The sequence below is a fragment of the Cavia porcellus genome, unplaced genomic scaffold (genome assembly GCF_034190915.1).
Source record: "Cavia porcellus strain 051 isolate PalLab524CR breed Dunkin Hartley unplaced genomic scaffold, mCavPor4.1 scaffold_14, whole genome shotgun sequence".
NCBI classification, from domain to species: domain Eukaryota; kingdom Metazoa; phylum Chordata; class Mammalia; order Rodentia; family Caviidae; genus Cavia; species Cavia porcellus.
Window position 1 is genome coordinate 17,314,622 of NW_026947497.1, and position 16,063 is coordinate 17,330,684.

At 40.5% G+C, this 16,063-nt stretch overlaps 1 protein-coding gene across 4 annotated transcripts in view; it reads right to left on the minus strand.

The window, feature by feature from the left end:
* Positions 1 to 16,063, minus strand: part of Pde5a (phosphodiesterase 5A) — a 116,167-nt gene that overhangs the window by 14,228 nt on the left and 85,876 nt on the right. For all 4 annotated transcript variants that reach the window (XM_003476854.5, XM_063260712.1, XM_063260714.1 and 1 more), the window contains exons 13-15: positions 10,648 to 10,773; positions 8,909 to 9,003; positions 1,676 to 1,763 (exon numbers count right to left, since the gene is read on the minus strand). In XM_003476854.5, the coding sequence (XP_003476902.2) occupies positions 1,676 to 1,763; positions 8,909 to 9,003; positions 10,648 to 10,773 (309 nt within the window). The remainder of the gene's footprint in view (positions 1 to 1,675; positions 1,764 to 8,908; positions 9,004 to 10,647; positions 10,774 to 16,063) is intronic.

The following is a 16,063-nucleotide window of genomic DNA, read 5'->3' on the forward strand; positions in this document are numbered from 1 at the left end:
GTTACATGCGCTCAGGTTAAGTGGAACTTTTCCTTTTTTTTCTTTCTTTCTTTTTTAAAAATTTTTTTGGGCTAAAGGTCAAAATATAACCGCCACCCTTCTGGTTCCTCATTCCCCTGACAATCTGTATATGGGATGATACAACTTCTGTAGCACACAGACCTCACTGCTCTACTTACCAATCACACAGCCATGAATCCATGCCAAACACTCACAACTCACGCCAGGCAGCTATATCAAGGCACCCGCAGACTTTCTCAGGAGGCTGCCGCTGCAGCCCCCGTGAAGTATGCCAGAAGCGGTGAGTGTGTCCATCACCTTAAGCGAGAGGCCCAGCGGTCCCTGTGTCTCCCGCAGTGCACAGGTGAAGGGGGGACTGGGGTACTTTTGTGTGTGGCCCTGACTGGGAAGTCTAAATGGCAAGGTCCAGGCTTGCTAGCCACTCTGTGCTTATTCGGGGTGCCCCTCAAGGGGTGCCACCCATCCGGGCACAAAGTGAGACAGGTGACACAGCCCGCCTGCTAGGTTACCTGGGCCCCTACCTTCACCTATTTTTTGCCTCACATTCTCCAGGTCTTGAGGGAGAGGAAATTACAGGGAGGCTTGGAAGTGTGGTTGGAGGGAGAAGAAACACAAGGTAAGGAACAAGAACCCGACACTTTTAAATCAAGCTCTGATGCTGAACAATTACCCAGGACTGGACACTTCCGTTTCTGAACTCAGAGCTGTATACTGTATATTACAACCTAAAGTAACTAGAGGGCTTGTCCTTATAAAACCAGGACCAAAAAAAGCCATGTGACTCTCTGACTTTTCTTTTCAGGCTCAGGGAACAACTAACCCCCTGCGCAAAGTTAAAGATATGTTAATAAAATTGTTTTATGATTACACATCACACACTGTGCTTATTCAATGCAATGGTTAACAATTTTCATTTTTATTACCATAAAGGTAATAATTCTGTACAACAAATAATGCAATAAACTCCTCCCCAATAATAAAAATTAATAATTTCACTACACAAAACCATTGTTAATTATCTTGGTGTATATTATTTTAATCTTATTTTCCTCAATACCAGCATATTTATCATATCATATCATATGTTTTCTTACACTGATAAATATACTAAATTTAGCCAAGTTATCAAAGAGCTATATTCCTTAATAAATGTTTGTTAATGATTAGAAATTTCAATGGTAGAGAGCTGGAAATGTAGTTCAGTGGTAGACTGTTTGCCTAACAGGTGCAAAGCCTCAGGCTAAATTGCCAGTACTGCAAACGAATTTAAAATAATAGCAACAGAGATCAACAAAAATTAAAGAGGAAAACATTGCTTTGTGAAAACAGACTCTGAGTTGTGTAAGTCACTTCATCTGATTAAAAGAAAAAAAGCATACTTAACCAAGTACTCACTAAATACCAATGTTATTTGGAGTAACCAATCAGAATGACCAAATTTCCCTGATTGATTGGCACCGTTTTGACAGTTTTGGTTGTCTAGAGAAGTGAGGCAGGGAGAATTTCAAATGTTTTGGCTTTGCCTTCCTTACCCAAAAAGGAATAGAGTATGTTCAAGGATTTATGATGCTGGGAATAAGTCCAAAACCCAAAAATAAAACTGAATTTATAGAGCTCTCCTTGAAAATTCCCCAACAATAAATTAGGTACTTACTGGACTATTAAGGATCATCAAGCACTGGTCAAAGTGGTGGTGCTCCATGATGGAATGGCAGTAGAGTTGAGCAAGGGGATGTTCACTTCTAAAAAATATTTTGTTGAAGAAAAACAATGAAATCATTTCCTTAAGTACATCAGTTTATCAATTAATTTACCACATCAAACAATTATCTGTCCTGCTGAGAAAAAAGGGAGGTCATCTCTGAGAAACAAAAAATGAATCAAACTATTTTCAACTACTGATAACTGCTGCCTGTTTACAGTATGAATAATTTCACTGGTTTTAATACTGAAAGAAATAGTAGATGTAAAGTATGAGGACAAGGGGCTGGGGATTTAGCTCAGCAGCATAAGCGCCTGCCTTGCAAGCAGGCAATCGTGAGTTCGATCCCTGGTACTGATAAAAAACGAAAAAGACAAAAAAACAAAAAAAGAAGTATGAGGACAAAGCTAATTTTCCTAAATGTGAAAAAAGTCCTCTGTACTGTATTATGTGTGTTACGGTTTATGCCTAGATGTCACCCCAAAGCCTCATGAGCGCATAGGTGGGGCCCTTTGAAGGTGACTGGATCCTGGAAGGTTAGTCCACAGAGCAGGATACTGTTAAATGGGATGAAAGGTGGAAGCTGGTTGGAGGACGTGACCTGGGGGCGTGGCCTGGAAAGGGCTATCTCCTTGTCCCTCTCCTCCCAGTGGTTTTTCCTTTGAAATTACTTCTGGAGGAGGGCCAGCTTACTCATCTACACACAGAAGAGTGAGATGGAATTAACTGGAACACGCATAATGACAGCAAGGAGAACAGTAAGTACTTAGACTCCTTGGAAGGAGAAAGGAGACCCCTGAGTCAGAAAGTCCTCTGTGTAAGGACTCCAGTGTGGGATACCCTGTGAGCTCCCTGATAAGAACTTGGGGAACCTGAGTCCAGAGGGGCAGAGGTATCTTATTCTCAGTTTACTAGGCACAGAACACTCACAAATCAAGTGCTAAGGCATGACAGACACAGCCTTCCGTTTCACAGTCCTCATGACTCTTCACATATGACTCTCAAGCCGTATGCACTATTCTTGCTCTTTTTTTTTTTTAAACTTTTTATCGGTACCAGGGATCGAACTTACGACTGCCTGCTTGCAAGGCAGGTGCTTATGCGGCTGAGCTAAATCCCCAGCCCATATGCACTATTCTTCAAAAGAAAAAGTTTCTGAAAGTCTCCCTTTCAAATTTACACAGAAGAGGGTGTACAAATTGCAAAGCGCCCACTAAAGTATTTGATGACTACCACAATCACTGTTTTACTCTGCATTTGATTTGTAAATGAGAGGCTGTTGTTGAGGACAAGGAAGCTACCCAAGGAGGAAGCAATGCAGAGTGAGAGAGCTCAGGAAAAAAAAGCAGTGCGATAAAAATACAGGACAGGGAATGGGTACTGTCACCTATTGCACCATTTAAGTGATCACCTCTCTTGTTGACTTTCTGCCCTGAGTAACTCCTGCCTGCTGTCCCTCTTTCCACCTGAATGAGCTGTTCTGTGGATCGGATATAACACTCCTTGTTGGTAGCCTGGAAAACTGGAGTAACTGATCAGATCTGAGAAAAGCAAGAACCTGTTGGAAATAAGACTGTTGATATACGGCCTACTACGAGGTCATTATAAGGCCACTGGGAAGCTTCTAGTACCCTAAAGGAGCCTGGATGGAGAGGAGTTTTCTGAGGACCATTCAGGAGGGAGACTGGGTAGGTGCTGGCAATGACTCCAGGCTGGGCGAGGGATGAGGGAGACGAAGGGAAAAGGAATGGATGCTAAACTTCTTGTGCAGCCCTAGAGATGAGGATCTCCCTGACACAGGAAAATGAAAGATGATCACAGACAGAGGATGGGGAGAGGGATGCTTTGCTCTTACGGAGCCTGAGAAATGCCCCAGTGGACAAATGCTGAACGTGGGTCTGGGGTGGGGATGTGAGTTTGTCAAGCACCACAGTACAGGGGGTGATCGCAGTGCAGTGATGGTCCCAGGAGAGCTGAGCCTGGGACACGGCCTGGAATGACAGCACCGGCCCCCACAAACAGAATCCACGATGTCCCCTTTGAATCCGACTTTTACTTACTGGTCAGTATTTTAGCAATGCTATTGCCTCATCACTCAGAAGGGCTGTGTTAAAGTCCACTCTAGTATGACAATTGCCACTTTCCCCATTTCCTTTACTTAGAATAAAAAGAAAATCTTTTAGGTGTCTGCTATTTTCATTTATGTGAGAAGTGAAGGACACACAATTAGTTCAACATCAAACAACTTTGTTCTGCCAAGTGATAGCTGCTGATAAGCCTGTCACCTGGCTGTGATGCTGCTCAAATTCTCTTGAATTTGTTGACATTTGTTTTCCCTGCTGGTAAAAGTTTCCATGTACTGAGGGTCTATGACAGTGACGACCAATCTTTTAGCATTTTCAGTAATACAAACAGCCCACTGAGACATGCATGCCACAAGTTTGCCACCACGGCAGTCACTTCATTAGGTAATTTATTATATTTAATTTTTTACAATTGTTCCATAGAGGACACTTCCATTGGTCACATCAGAACCCTCATTCGCAGCTTTTGCTTCAGTTACTGATTAAGTTTTCAGTTTAATACTCACTTTAAAAGCTTCATGCAGGTACTCATCAGAAGGCACCTTGCCGGGATCACTGTTGTACCTCCCAGGCCAGTCCTGGAGCTCACTAACCCACAGCTGGCACCCCAGGGCTCTCTGCACTCACACCTGGTCACCCCAAGACTGAGGGGGCATTGAGGTCACCTGTGACTAATGGGGCATGGGGGCCTCTGGGGAGGCTGCCTCTTCTCTTGCAGGTTAACATATCTAGGTCTCATAAGAATCACCACAAGCACCCCGCAGAGATGGCACCAGTTGCTTGTACGGGTGGACATCTGGGTATCTCATGCTTCTATGGGCATTCCCCCTTTCTCTCTCATTGCCAGGCCTGTTCCCTGGCATCACGTTCACAAATAAGCAAGCTACATTACAGCAACTTTGGTTTCAAGCTGTGTCTTCAGATAACCAAGTCTGACATCTCTCTAAAATGGGTATTTCTGTAGTTTTTAGATGACTGCAGATTCAGATAGATTATCCACACTGCTCAAGGTTGGTATCAGTGGCACAGCTGGGATTTAAATACATCGTCTTCCCTGCACCACAGGATCGCAGCGCTTTGCACACAGCATCCACTCAGTGACCTAGTTAGCAGCCAGACTAGGAAATGCAATTAGGTGGCTATTACACAAACAAGTTAGAACTTCAGATGTACAGTACGTTTTTAGGACGGTGCAGACAGGACTGTTTCACATTAGAGAAAATTCTTGGCTTGTGAGACAGACAGATGCGTATTGTGTTTCCCTTTACTTGCATTCTAAAAATAAAGATTTACGAAACAACAAAAGGCTGACAAATGCCTCAGATTTCCTGTTTACAAAAAAATAGGCATGCAAACAATGTACCCAACATCCTATTGCTTTTCACTCTTTCAAACACAAGCCTGCATTGCCTCTCTATTTGAGGCGGTGCCAGAGAGATCTATTTAAGCCACTTCTGTTATGGGATTTTATTCCCACTGATATGAAACAGTGTTAATGTATCGGCACACTGTCCATTTACCTCCATCCTATAGAGCATTGGCCCACCTCTAAGAATAGCGTTAGGATACCCATACAGAAACCAGATCAGTATTCCGGAAACAGAAAGGCTTGGATATTGACTAAAAAAAATGAAAGCCCTGTGAAAAAACAATGCTGCCACTCCGATCTTCCCCCTTCACCAACACTAACACTGTGATACTGCTTCTCACCCATATATGTTACCCTATGCTCAGATATCTGCCTTAATCTGCAATGGCACAAGACAGTGCCCTGAAGACCCATCTGTCATCACAAGCATCTCCCATGAAAATAGTTAAACTCCGAAGAGTATTTAAGTGTTCCAAGTATTTCACATTTGCTTGTACTCCTTTAATTCTAACAAATAACCTGAGATAGGGACTCTCACTACACAGAGAAAGGAACAGGGACAGAGGCTAGATGACTTGTGTGAGGTCACAGGAGGGGAGAGGGATTGACTTTGAAGAAGGCATCAGATGCAAACCAACCTCCACCCCTCAGAAACACCCCAGACAGCACAGTACAAGGACTAAAGAGTTCCAAGTGTCACATGAGGAGGGCTGTATTTAGGACAAGTGTCTGTTACTACTACTACTACTGACAGTCTGAATAATTACACTTGCACCCTCTCCTTGCCCCCACCACTGGGTACTGAACCTAAGGCTTCATGCATGCGAGGCAGGTGCTCCCTACTCAGCTAGAGTCCCAGCCTTGTTTATTTTTTAAGACTGAGTGTCACTCACTGCCATTGTCCTGCCTTAGCCTTCTACATAGCCGGGACTGCAGGCTCATGCCTGGCTTGGAACTTGGATTTTATTCCTATTCAGATATCCAGTTTCTCAAGACCTCAGAACTTGGCTCATTCCTTGAAAAAATGGACTCTACATAGTTTGAACTCTGCAAGCTTTGCTTGTCAGCTCTCATTAGTCCCCTTGTAAGTCTCTCAGATGCTGCGGACCCCCGATCCACAGTGCCCACACCTTCCTGCTCCTTTATCAAGACTGTACAGAGAAAACTGTTCACAGAGCGAGCCCAGCCTGGACAAACGTCCATAGCCTGATTGTGCAAATATAGTTTTTCTAGTTTGATGCCACTACACATCTTGAAAGAAACATTCACTGGATGATTTAACCTCTCTGCCTGCCAACCCATTCACTGTCTCCCCTCACCCCCACCCCGCTAAAGCGCCTCTGTCTGCCATCCTGGCCCCTCTTTGCTCTCTCCCAACACAAGCAGGCCTGAGTCCCCTGCTCAGTGAAAGTGGAAACTTTCACTGACAGCACCATCACTGAGCTATGTCCTTGGACTAGAAGTCATGATTTTTCTTCTTCCTTCATGTTATAATAAGCTCTTCTGGTTAACAATTTTATCTCTCTTTTCTCCTTTTGTCTGTCACGTGGCTTGCTATAAAAGATTTGTGATCGAGCTGGGTGGTTTTAATTTCTACCTGATTACCTTGTAGTTTAATTTTCAGCTTTCTTCCTAAGCAAGGTCTTTACGACCTATGGCAGTGGTTCCTCGGTTTATATTGTATCGAGTGTGAAATGCACTATTTTGTCTTACAGCCCTCCATCTACAAGGTCTTATCATTTCTATTGTCCATCCTCTGACATTTCATCTTTAGTCACCGTGAGCCATCTGCCACTAATCAGGCTAACCATCATCATATTTAAATTTACTTTCTTTGTGTATTAGTTTAAACATCTGATGAAGTCTGAACACAGTGCCTTTTATAGATGATAGTGTTAATATGGGGATGTTTATGGCACTTCCAGTCTCTCAAGAATCCTCTGGCTAAAAAAAATCCTGCAGCAAGTCACCATTCATTTACCAGTAAGGAAAATTTTTAAAAATCACTGGAGAAAAAATTTTGGTTCCTTTAACACAACCCACAGGGATGTAGGAAGATATAAGTCTCCAAAACCACTTTAATTTTCATTTAAAAGTTATTATTACTTGGCTGAAGTCTGCTTTGTGGTGTGTGAAAGCAAGATCCGGCAATGTATGACTTTTTCCCAGGACTTTTTTTCTTTTAAGAGAGAAGATGACGTTTTTCCAGATGTTTTTTCCGGGTAATTATTTTTAAATAAACAAAGGAAAAAATAGTCAAGTGTTGTTTTTCTTTCTTCTTCACTATATACAGAGCAACACAGCATCGTGGAGCAATCTACACACGAACAGTCCATCTACTAAGAATATGGGGTTTGGTTTTAAGCCATGGAGGGTCACAGTGCCAGCCCATTCTGGTCTTTAGGTCATGATGATTATGTTACTTGACTACGTATGCAATCTTTGTATATAATGTTCCCTTCCATAATGACTCAGTGCTCATGTGAGGCTCAGGATCACAATCACATGACAAAGGACATGTCACCAGTCAGTTCTTCAAAACATTTAGGCTTTCAAGAGGAAATAATCAGACTGGGGTAGCTGGGCAAGAGCTATCTTTTCCCATCAAAGGTCAGCAGAGGACATAGTTGTTACATTACTACAATTCTTTTTACATGAAGTTTTCTGTTTATTTAGATAAAGGCACTGTGATTAGAGAGCTTTCTGAAATGTCCTCAAGATATCAGCCACTTGGAGTTTCCTTAAGAGATCTATCTACTAATTGAATCACTTGCATATTTTTAAAAATATGTTCACTAGGAAGCAATTTCACCATTCTAATGGAGACTTTCTAACCACATTGCTGCAAGGCATTAAAAATGTCACGGTGGATCAAAGTTTTGAGGAAAAGTAATATCACCTTATCAAATCAGGTGTCATCACAAATGCCACTTAAGTGTGGCCCTTGCAGTTCGAAACTCTTGTCCTAAGGTTAGTATTGACTCTCAAACTCTGCAAACGACAGTGACACAATCATCTGCAGTACCAGTTGCTAGGATTTAACACAGTACGCTCTGAGCCTTCTGCTTGGTATCGTGTTTTCCTAATATTTATACCAACCTAGGAAGCGGGCAGGCTAGCATCCCCTTTTCCTTTTCTTTTCTTTTGACAGGACCTCACTATGAAGTCCAGGCCAGCCTTAGACTTATGGCAACCCTCTTATTAAGCTTCTGCCGGCTGCAATTACTCCAATTTACAGATCAGAAAATTAAGAAGTACAGAAGTTAGCACCCTTGCCCAAGAGCAACCAGGAAATGTGTGGCAGAGCTGGGGTTTGAATCTAAGACGGACTACAAAGCCTGAATTTTTCACTACTGAGCTCTAGGGTCTCCACTACGACCCCAAACCTCTTTCCACCAAACTTTTACCCAGTAAGCTGGGCTGCACTAAGCAATTCTTAAATACTATCTTTTCTATCTCAAGGTGAAATTCTGAATGAGTCTTAATTTTCTAAAGAAGCTTTTAAATTCTTTTAAGTATTTATTTTTTACCTTCAGGCCTGAAACATGAGTAACATTATTAGACTTACATTACTTTTTCCATTTCTATTAAATATAATCAGAGTAATTATGGGAACTTGATCAACTGAAATTTTGAACCATCAATTTTCCCCCCCTGTGGCTTTTATTTAAAAAACACAGGCCTACAATTTAAAGGAAGCATTTCCTTGTTTTGCTGAGTAAGCCATCTTACCGCTGGATGTATGAGTTGTTCACACCACGGTGATCCAAATCGTGGCTGAGCGCGGCAATCAGCAATGCAAGTATCTCCAGGTCCGTCAGCTTGCTCTATATGGTCAGAGGCATTGGGGGACAGAAAAAGGTACACTTTGACAAAGGGCATTTTACTATTTTTCATTCAACAATCTATTTTTGTTTGTCTCAAAGCTTTATGTAGTTCTCTGTGTATGCACCCTTGACTATACTGTAGGGAATCAGCTGTACCTTGTCATTCACAATATGATTATTGCAAATGTCACTTATCAACAGAAAAAGCCAAAATGCCTCATAAAGAATAATCTGTCTACTTAAAGTAAAACCACAATATATTTTTTCCATGCTGGCGATTAAACCCTGGTCCTCACATGTGCTAGCCAAGTGCTCTACCACTGAGCTACATCACCAGCCCCAATATCACTAATTCTTAGTTATACACATGTGGAAGAAACATAATCAGCTTTAAATAATTACTTTTTCTCTTTTGGTTCCCTATAGTTTGTTTTTCTATCTGCTGTGAGCTGTTGTATCTTCAAGGTACATAGATGATGAGATTATTACACAAAACAAAGATGATTAAGAATAAAAGTTTGGCTTTCAAAAGTTGCATTATGCCTGCCCAGACCAAATATAGGTTATGTGTTAATATCTGCCTTTGTGTTATCTGTATTTGTTCCACCTCATTGGTTAAAAAAATGTAAGTTAAATCATCATGTCAGCTCTATTCTGCTGGGATTCTCCACACTATAAATAGGATTTTTATTATTTGTCATAAAAACCAAGGTAAATTTTTCACAGTGATAATCCTCAGAACCTCTGCACACTCCAAATAAGGTTAATCTATTTCTTACCAGTGTTTGCTAGGCACTGTTTGCCATGGTTGTTTCATATGGATTTTCAGACAATTGTTTTTACTTTGATGATGGAAGGTGACTGACCCCAGGGCTTTGCACAGGCTAGGCAAGCACTCTACCAATGAGGTGCACCCCCAGCCCAATCACTTCTATTGGATCTAGTCAGTTATGATATGCAATCAAGAATAACATCTCTAGAATTTACTGTCGTAAAAAAGCAGGGAAGTTCTGAATTGAAGAGTTACACAATAGATGCCTGGAATCACTTACCTAGGGTAACTAGTGGATTACCACTGAAGTTAGAATCTAAAGACAGACAGATGGGTAAAATGTGGCCTGGAGAGGATGAATTACTTGAACGTTTTTTGCACTGATCTTCTTTTTAAACAGCCTCTGATCAATGTATATGAAAACAAAACCCTCTCTTTGAAAAGTAAAAGTGTGTGAATGATCCAGAGAGAATACCATAGAGGACCTTGGGCCTCTCTATGAAGCCAAGAAAGGACGTGGGTGGTTTGGAAGAATGTTACCATAGAGAGGTTGCAGGTGAACATGAGGAATTTTCTTTTCATTGCATTGTCATTTTCTGAGGGAAATATTTATTTTCCCAAAGACTATTCAAGTGTAACACAAAGCTATTTAAAATGTTTCAAATATGTTTTGTGTATTTTATGTGAAAGAAGGCAACTAAGTATTTTGTTACATTATTTTCTTTAACAAATTGTGATCTACTATGTAAATGGCAGTAAGTTATTTTCACTCACCACTAGTGCATATTAAAAAAAACTTGAAAGAATATGCTATATGTTTTATTGAAATGTAACAAAATTTTGTAAAGATATGGGGGGCTTTTAAAACATACCTGGATTTTGCCTGCTTTTAAGGCAGCAAACATGCACTGAGCTGTATTAAAAGCGTGCCTCCAATTGTGATAGGCAACGTTCTTCCGGTAATTCTTCTTTACGCTTAAAATCCATCTGCAAAGAACCTTCAGGAAATAAAGCACAAAGAGTAACAATAACTCTTTGCTCATGCACTATCTCCCAGGCACAGTACACAGTTCACATTTTAGCCTTATGACTGACAGGAAGGCAGGATTAGTTCCATCCTTTAACAGCTGAAGCAATCTGGGATGGGACCAGAATTCAAACTTCAGCAGTTTGACTCTAGAGATCAGCATGGTAAATTAGCTGTAACATACACAGTATCTCTAAGAGAGGTATTTTTGGCACGGGTAGGGCACTGACTATCTTTTTACAAGATAGTCATCAATTAGGAGAGTTTAGGAAGTCACATATACATGGATTCAAATTCAGCGAGCAAGTCTTCCATGCTCCCGAGTCGCGCACTTGCAAAGGTGTTCAAGTGCAAAGCTCTGGGAGTGGACTGGAGACAGGGCAGACAGCATACACGCAAGGACAAATCGGAGGTACAAGTCCTAACACCATTATTCATTAGACTTTAGGCCTTTTAAATTATGTAAAACTATCAAACACAGCTTCTTGGTTATTGAGAAGTAAAGTTTTTAAGATAACATGCAAAATAACGCTTGCGGGGCTCTATGGAAAAAGTGTACCTTGGAAGGTGATGGGGGTAAGGAAGGGAAACAAAAGGACCACACTGTTTTCAGTAAGCCCCACGGTTGGGTTTAATTCAACTTCTAATAAAATCCCCAGGGCCTCAGGGACCCGAACAAAGCATGGTTAGTCTGTCCTTGGGTAGCGACAGACTCTGCCTCCTTTCAAATCTGAATGATTCTCTACACTTTTGGGACTTGGTAAAAATAAATCTGTGCTTCTGCCTGCGTTTGTCACTGTGGATGCTCTAAATGCAAAGAGCACCGTTACAGGGCAGCAGAGATTAGAGAGCAAAGGATTTTTTTTTGCCTGTGTTCAACACCCTGTGGGAAGTTATGGAAGGCGACCTCGAAAAAGGCTTCATCAGTATTGCTAGAAACTGGGTAAAAGTATTCGGCAGGAAAGCAGAGCTTCCACATCTTCTCTCTCCAGTTTAGGTCTTTTGTGTCCCTCTTCTGTAGCTCAGTTCTCAGGGAGCTCTAGTGACAAACACGGGTGTCCCTTAAACTCTGACTCTCTGAACTGCCTTTTAAGCAGATTTCTTTCTGCCTAAAACTGATATGTAGTCACCCCAAGGATAATGCGGTGTTGACCTTTTCTGCCTACAATCTGTCAGGAGGATGATGAATTACTCTTTCTAGGAAAATTTCAAGTAAAATATGAGCATGTAAGTTTCCTTTGATATATTTAGAAACTACAATGGCATACTGTAGAAAATTATTTGTGATTCATTAAAACAATAAAAAAATTCCCAGAAATTTAACATATGAAAATATGTTTTTGTTCCTTTTAAACTGATAACTAAATACGCATAAATGCCATAAAATTTGTATTACCACATTGACTACGTGAAACATAATTTAGACTGGTAGACTACTACACATACCTTAAAACAGACTTAACAGAATTGAACAACTTAATGGCTATAGTAGTTGGTAATCAGATTTAAGTACCGTTTTACATAATATTATCAGGATGTTCTCAACAGCACACAGGAAAATTCAGGTCAGCTTGTATATGTCTGGCAACACTCAGATGGGTGGTAACACAGTGTTTTATATAAGACTACAGAGCAGTCATTTGTAGCACAGATTAGATGGCTCCAGAGTGCCTTCAATAATACAAAGTCTCCAACAATTATGGAGGCTTCCAGGAGTGGCTCATTCAAGGTGTCATGGGAACAAGAGAAGAAATCAAACTGAGCACAGCTCCTGCCTGGAAACCCAAGAGAGGGCACATATAATTACAGAAATAATACCATTGGAAGCACGAATTTATGAACAGTAGTACAAAATACATGAATACAATTCTAGAGCTCTCTGGCAGAGATTTTTGAGTCAGGCTCTAAAGAGAAGAGTGTATGGTGGTGTAAAATGCAGCAGACATAATTCAAAGGATAAAGGCAGATAAAAGACAAAAGCTGAAAATAAGCAGCACATACAGACTTGTTGGAGCAGAGTCAAGAATCTGCTTCAGAGATTGGCAAGAGGCGTGACTATGATCACTTCAGAGTAACTCAAGACTCTGAAGACAAGTGGAGATTTAAAGCTCTACTTTTCAACAGTGAAATACTGTTTGTCAGGGCAGTTTCAAGATGTCAACATCCTCTCTAGCAATAACATTTTACTTTTTATCATTGTAAAAGACAATAATATCTGATATAAAACAGAAGAAGCAGAAAGATAAGAAGACCAGTCAAAGTAATTGTAACGGTCAGGCTGATGTGGCCCAGAATTGGAATAGTGCTCATTTAAACACGAGAAAGAAAGTAGATGAATTATACTTTAAGAAGAAATATTTTCCTATGGATAAAAATTCAAGAAAAGTTAACAATAAATATTGTTACAAAAACTCTGAGGGACTATTTTCCTTATTCAATCCTCTAATGCTATGTAAAAGTCAAATAAGAAATCAATTTATTTCTGGGAAAGCCTTTTTAACCTTTTGAGAGTATTATTATGAGTTTCCAGTATTGGGACATCTCAAAAGAACAAAAAGGGAACAGAGATATTATCAAACAGAGCTGAGATTCTCAAAGCTCTAAATGAGGTCTTCATCCCATTAATAGCAAAGGCTTTTAACAGTGAATCCTGTAGTATACTACAGAAAAGCATGATAGTGGTGACAGCCATAGTAAAGTTCGGTGTATGAAAGCGATAACCGACATGCACTATCAGATAGAAGTGCACACTTGCATACAAGTATCGTATAGATGCATGGATGTCACAGGCCTTGCACGGGGAAGTAACACCATTAACCCTAACTGACAGAAGAGGAAATGGGGAATATGAGACACTAATTACCAAGGGAATACAAGATGATCACTGGGATATCTATGACTCAGAACTTCTGGAATCCTCTGCTGCATCTTGCTGCCTTGATTTCTTCACTTATAAAACAGAGATAATAATCACAAACAAAGGATCTTTCCTGAGAGGGTGTTAAAATAATAAAATAATTAAATTAAATGGTAGGAGTGGAGTATTCCCGGCCCCTGCATGCATGCAGACCACCATCAGGACACTCCCATGGGTAGTCAGCACGGGTGGGGAGAAGTAGCCAGCCCAGCCCCTGTGCACACACAGCCGTTAGCAGGACTCTCCCATTGGTGGCCAGCAAGGGCCAGGAGAACCAGCCAGCCATGCCTTGGAGAAACCACAAGTGTCTGGAGAAGTCCGTCCCACATCCCACTGTCTCCCAGGGAACCTGAGTTGGGAGAAACCCAAGTGCCTGATGCATTCCTCTAAACTGTGAATAGGTAGCCAAGGTGGGAAGTGCCTGGGACTCCACAACCCGTTCATCCAGAGGACCCCAAGAACATGTCAAGATCAAGGAGCAAATGGCAATCCCTGGCCACCAGCCGAAAAGAACAAGTCCAGAAGACACAGACATGGAAGAAAGTGGAAATCACACATCTGAACTTTCTGGGATGATGACAACTGAAGTAATGAGAGTACTTCATGAGGCTGTAAAAGAAATGAGATCAGGAATAGAATCTCAGGTGAAAAAGAAATGACAAACACAGTAAAAGGGCTACTGAGCATATCTACGGAAGACATTGATTAAAAAAAAAAAGAGGAGCACAGGAGAACGAGGGAAACCCTGAATGAACAGTATGGAGAAGAAATGGAATGCATGAAACAGACTTCAAGAGATCCAGGAAATTAAAAAGCCCACTGAAAGCTGGCGAAACCATTTGAAATAAACTGAACATAGACTTTCAGATCTAGGGATCATGAAAGGAAAGATCTCCTAAAAATAACAAGGAATCAAGAAATAACACTTTAATAGCTGCAAGGAAAAGAAAAAACAATTTAAGAGTGCTAAGTGTCAGCAAAAATGTAGGAGTCAACACAAATGACATAAAGAGATTATTTACAGAGTAGCAGAAAACTTCCCAAGTATGTCAAAAAGACCTGACACACAGATAAATGAGGCATATAGAATCCAATAGCCACAACCAAAATAAATCTACACCCAGACATTTAATAATCAAGATCCCAGAAATTCAGCATAAGAATAGAACATTAAAGGCTATTAGAAAAAAGAAACACATCACCTATAAAGGAAAACCCATCAGAATCACAACACTCTTCTAAACACAATCCATCAAGTCAAAGAGCGTGAAGTATTTCAAGTCCTGAAAGAAAACAACTTCCAACCCATATTAATGTACTCTGCAAAAAGATCTTTCAAAATTAATGGAAAAATAAGATATTCCATGGCAAAGAACTGAAGGAATTCATGACCACATCAACCCTACAAAAAGCACTGAAGGATATCTAGAGAGCTAAAAATGACCATGGTCCCAGGAAAAGCAGCAGAGTGGGACTGCTGAGTGGGGCAGACAATTGACTGGAAGGGAAAAGTCAGCAGGAAAAAAGCATGGCAGAGCCAAACCAGTGCATGTTGAGCATAACCATGAATGTAGATGGCCTCAATTCACCAATAAAAAGAAACAAAAGTAGAATGGATCAAGATATAAGATCCATCGATATGCTTCATACAAGAAACACATTTAATTTGAAAGGAAATTCATACACTGAAAGTCAAAAGAGGAAAAACTATGTTCCATGCAACAGGAAACCAGAAAAAGTAGGGTAGCCCATCAACTATAAAATGGATAAGAAAGATACGGCATTTTTATACAATGGAAAGCTACTAAGCCATAAAAAATAATCATCATGAGGCTCTTGTAAGTAAATGGATGCAACTTGTGACCGTGCTCATGGGTGAAACGGTCTGGACTCACATAGGTGAACATCATGTTATTTCCCCAAGTATAAAAAACTGAAGGAGTTAGTGGGATCCAACATGTGCAATACGTATGGTGAATGTGAAAGGGGAGGAAACATATAGAAAGGGAAGGTGGTAGCCACTGTTAATTCCCTATCATTTTGTTTTAAGTCCTGTATCATTTTCATTGTTTTGTTTTGATGGGTTTTATTCTGTTCTGCTTTATTTGATTTTGTTATATCTAATGGCTTTCAAAGATAACAAGTATCTTATGATAGCCATTGTTGATTTCCTATTGTGTTGTTTAGAAATGCTGTATCACTTTCACTGTTCTATTTTGACTGGTTTTATTTTTTTTTCTGTTTGATTTGATTTAATTAGGTCTGATGGTACGGGCAGCTATTTGGAAGAAAACACGAGGCATTATGTTAGCCATTTTTTGATTTCCTATTATCTTGTTTTGAG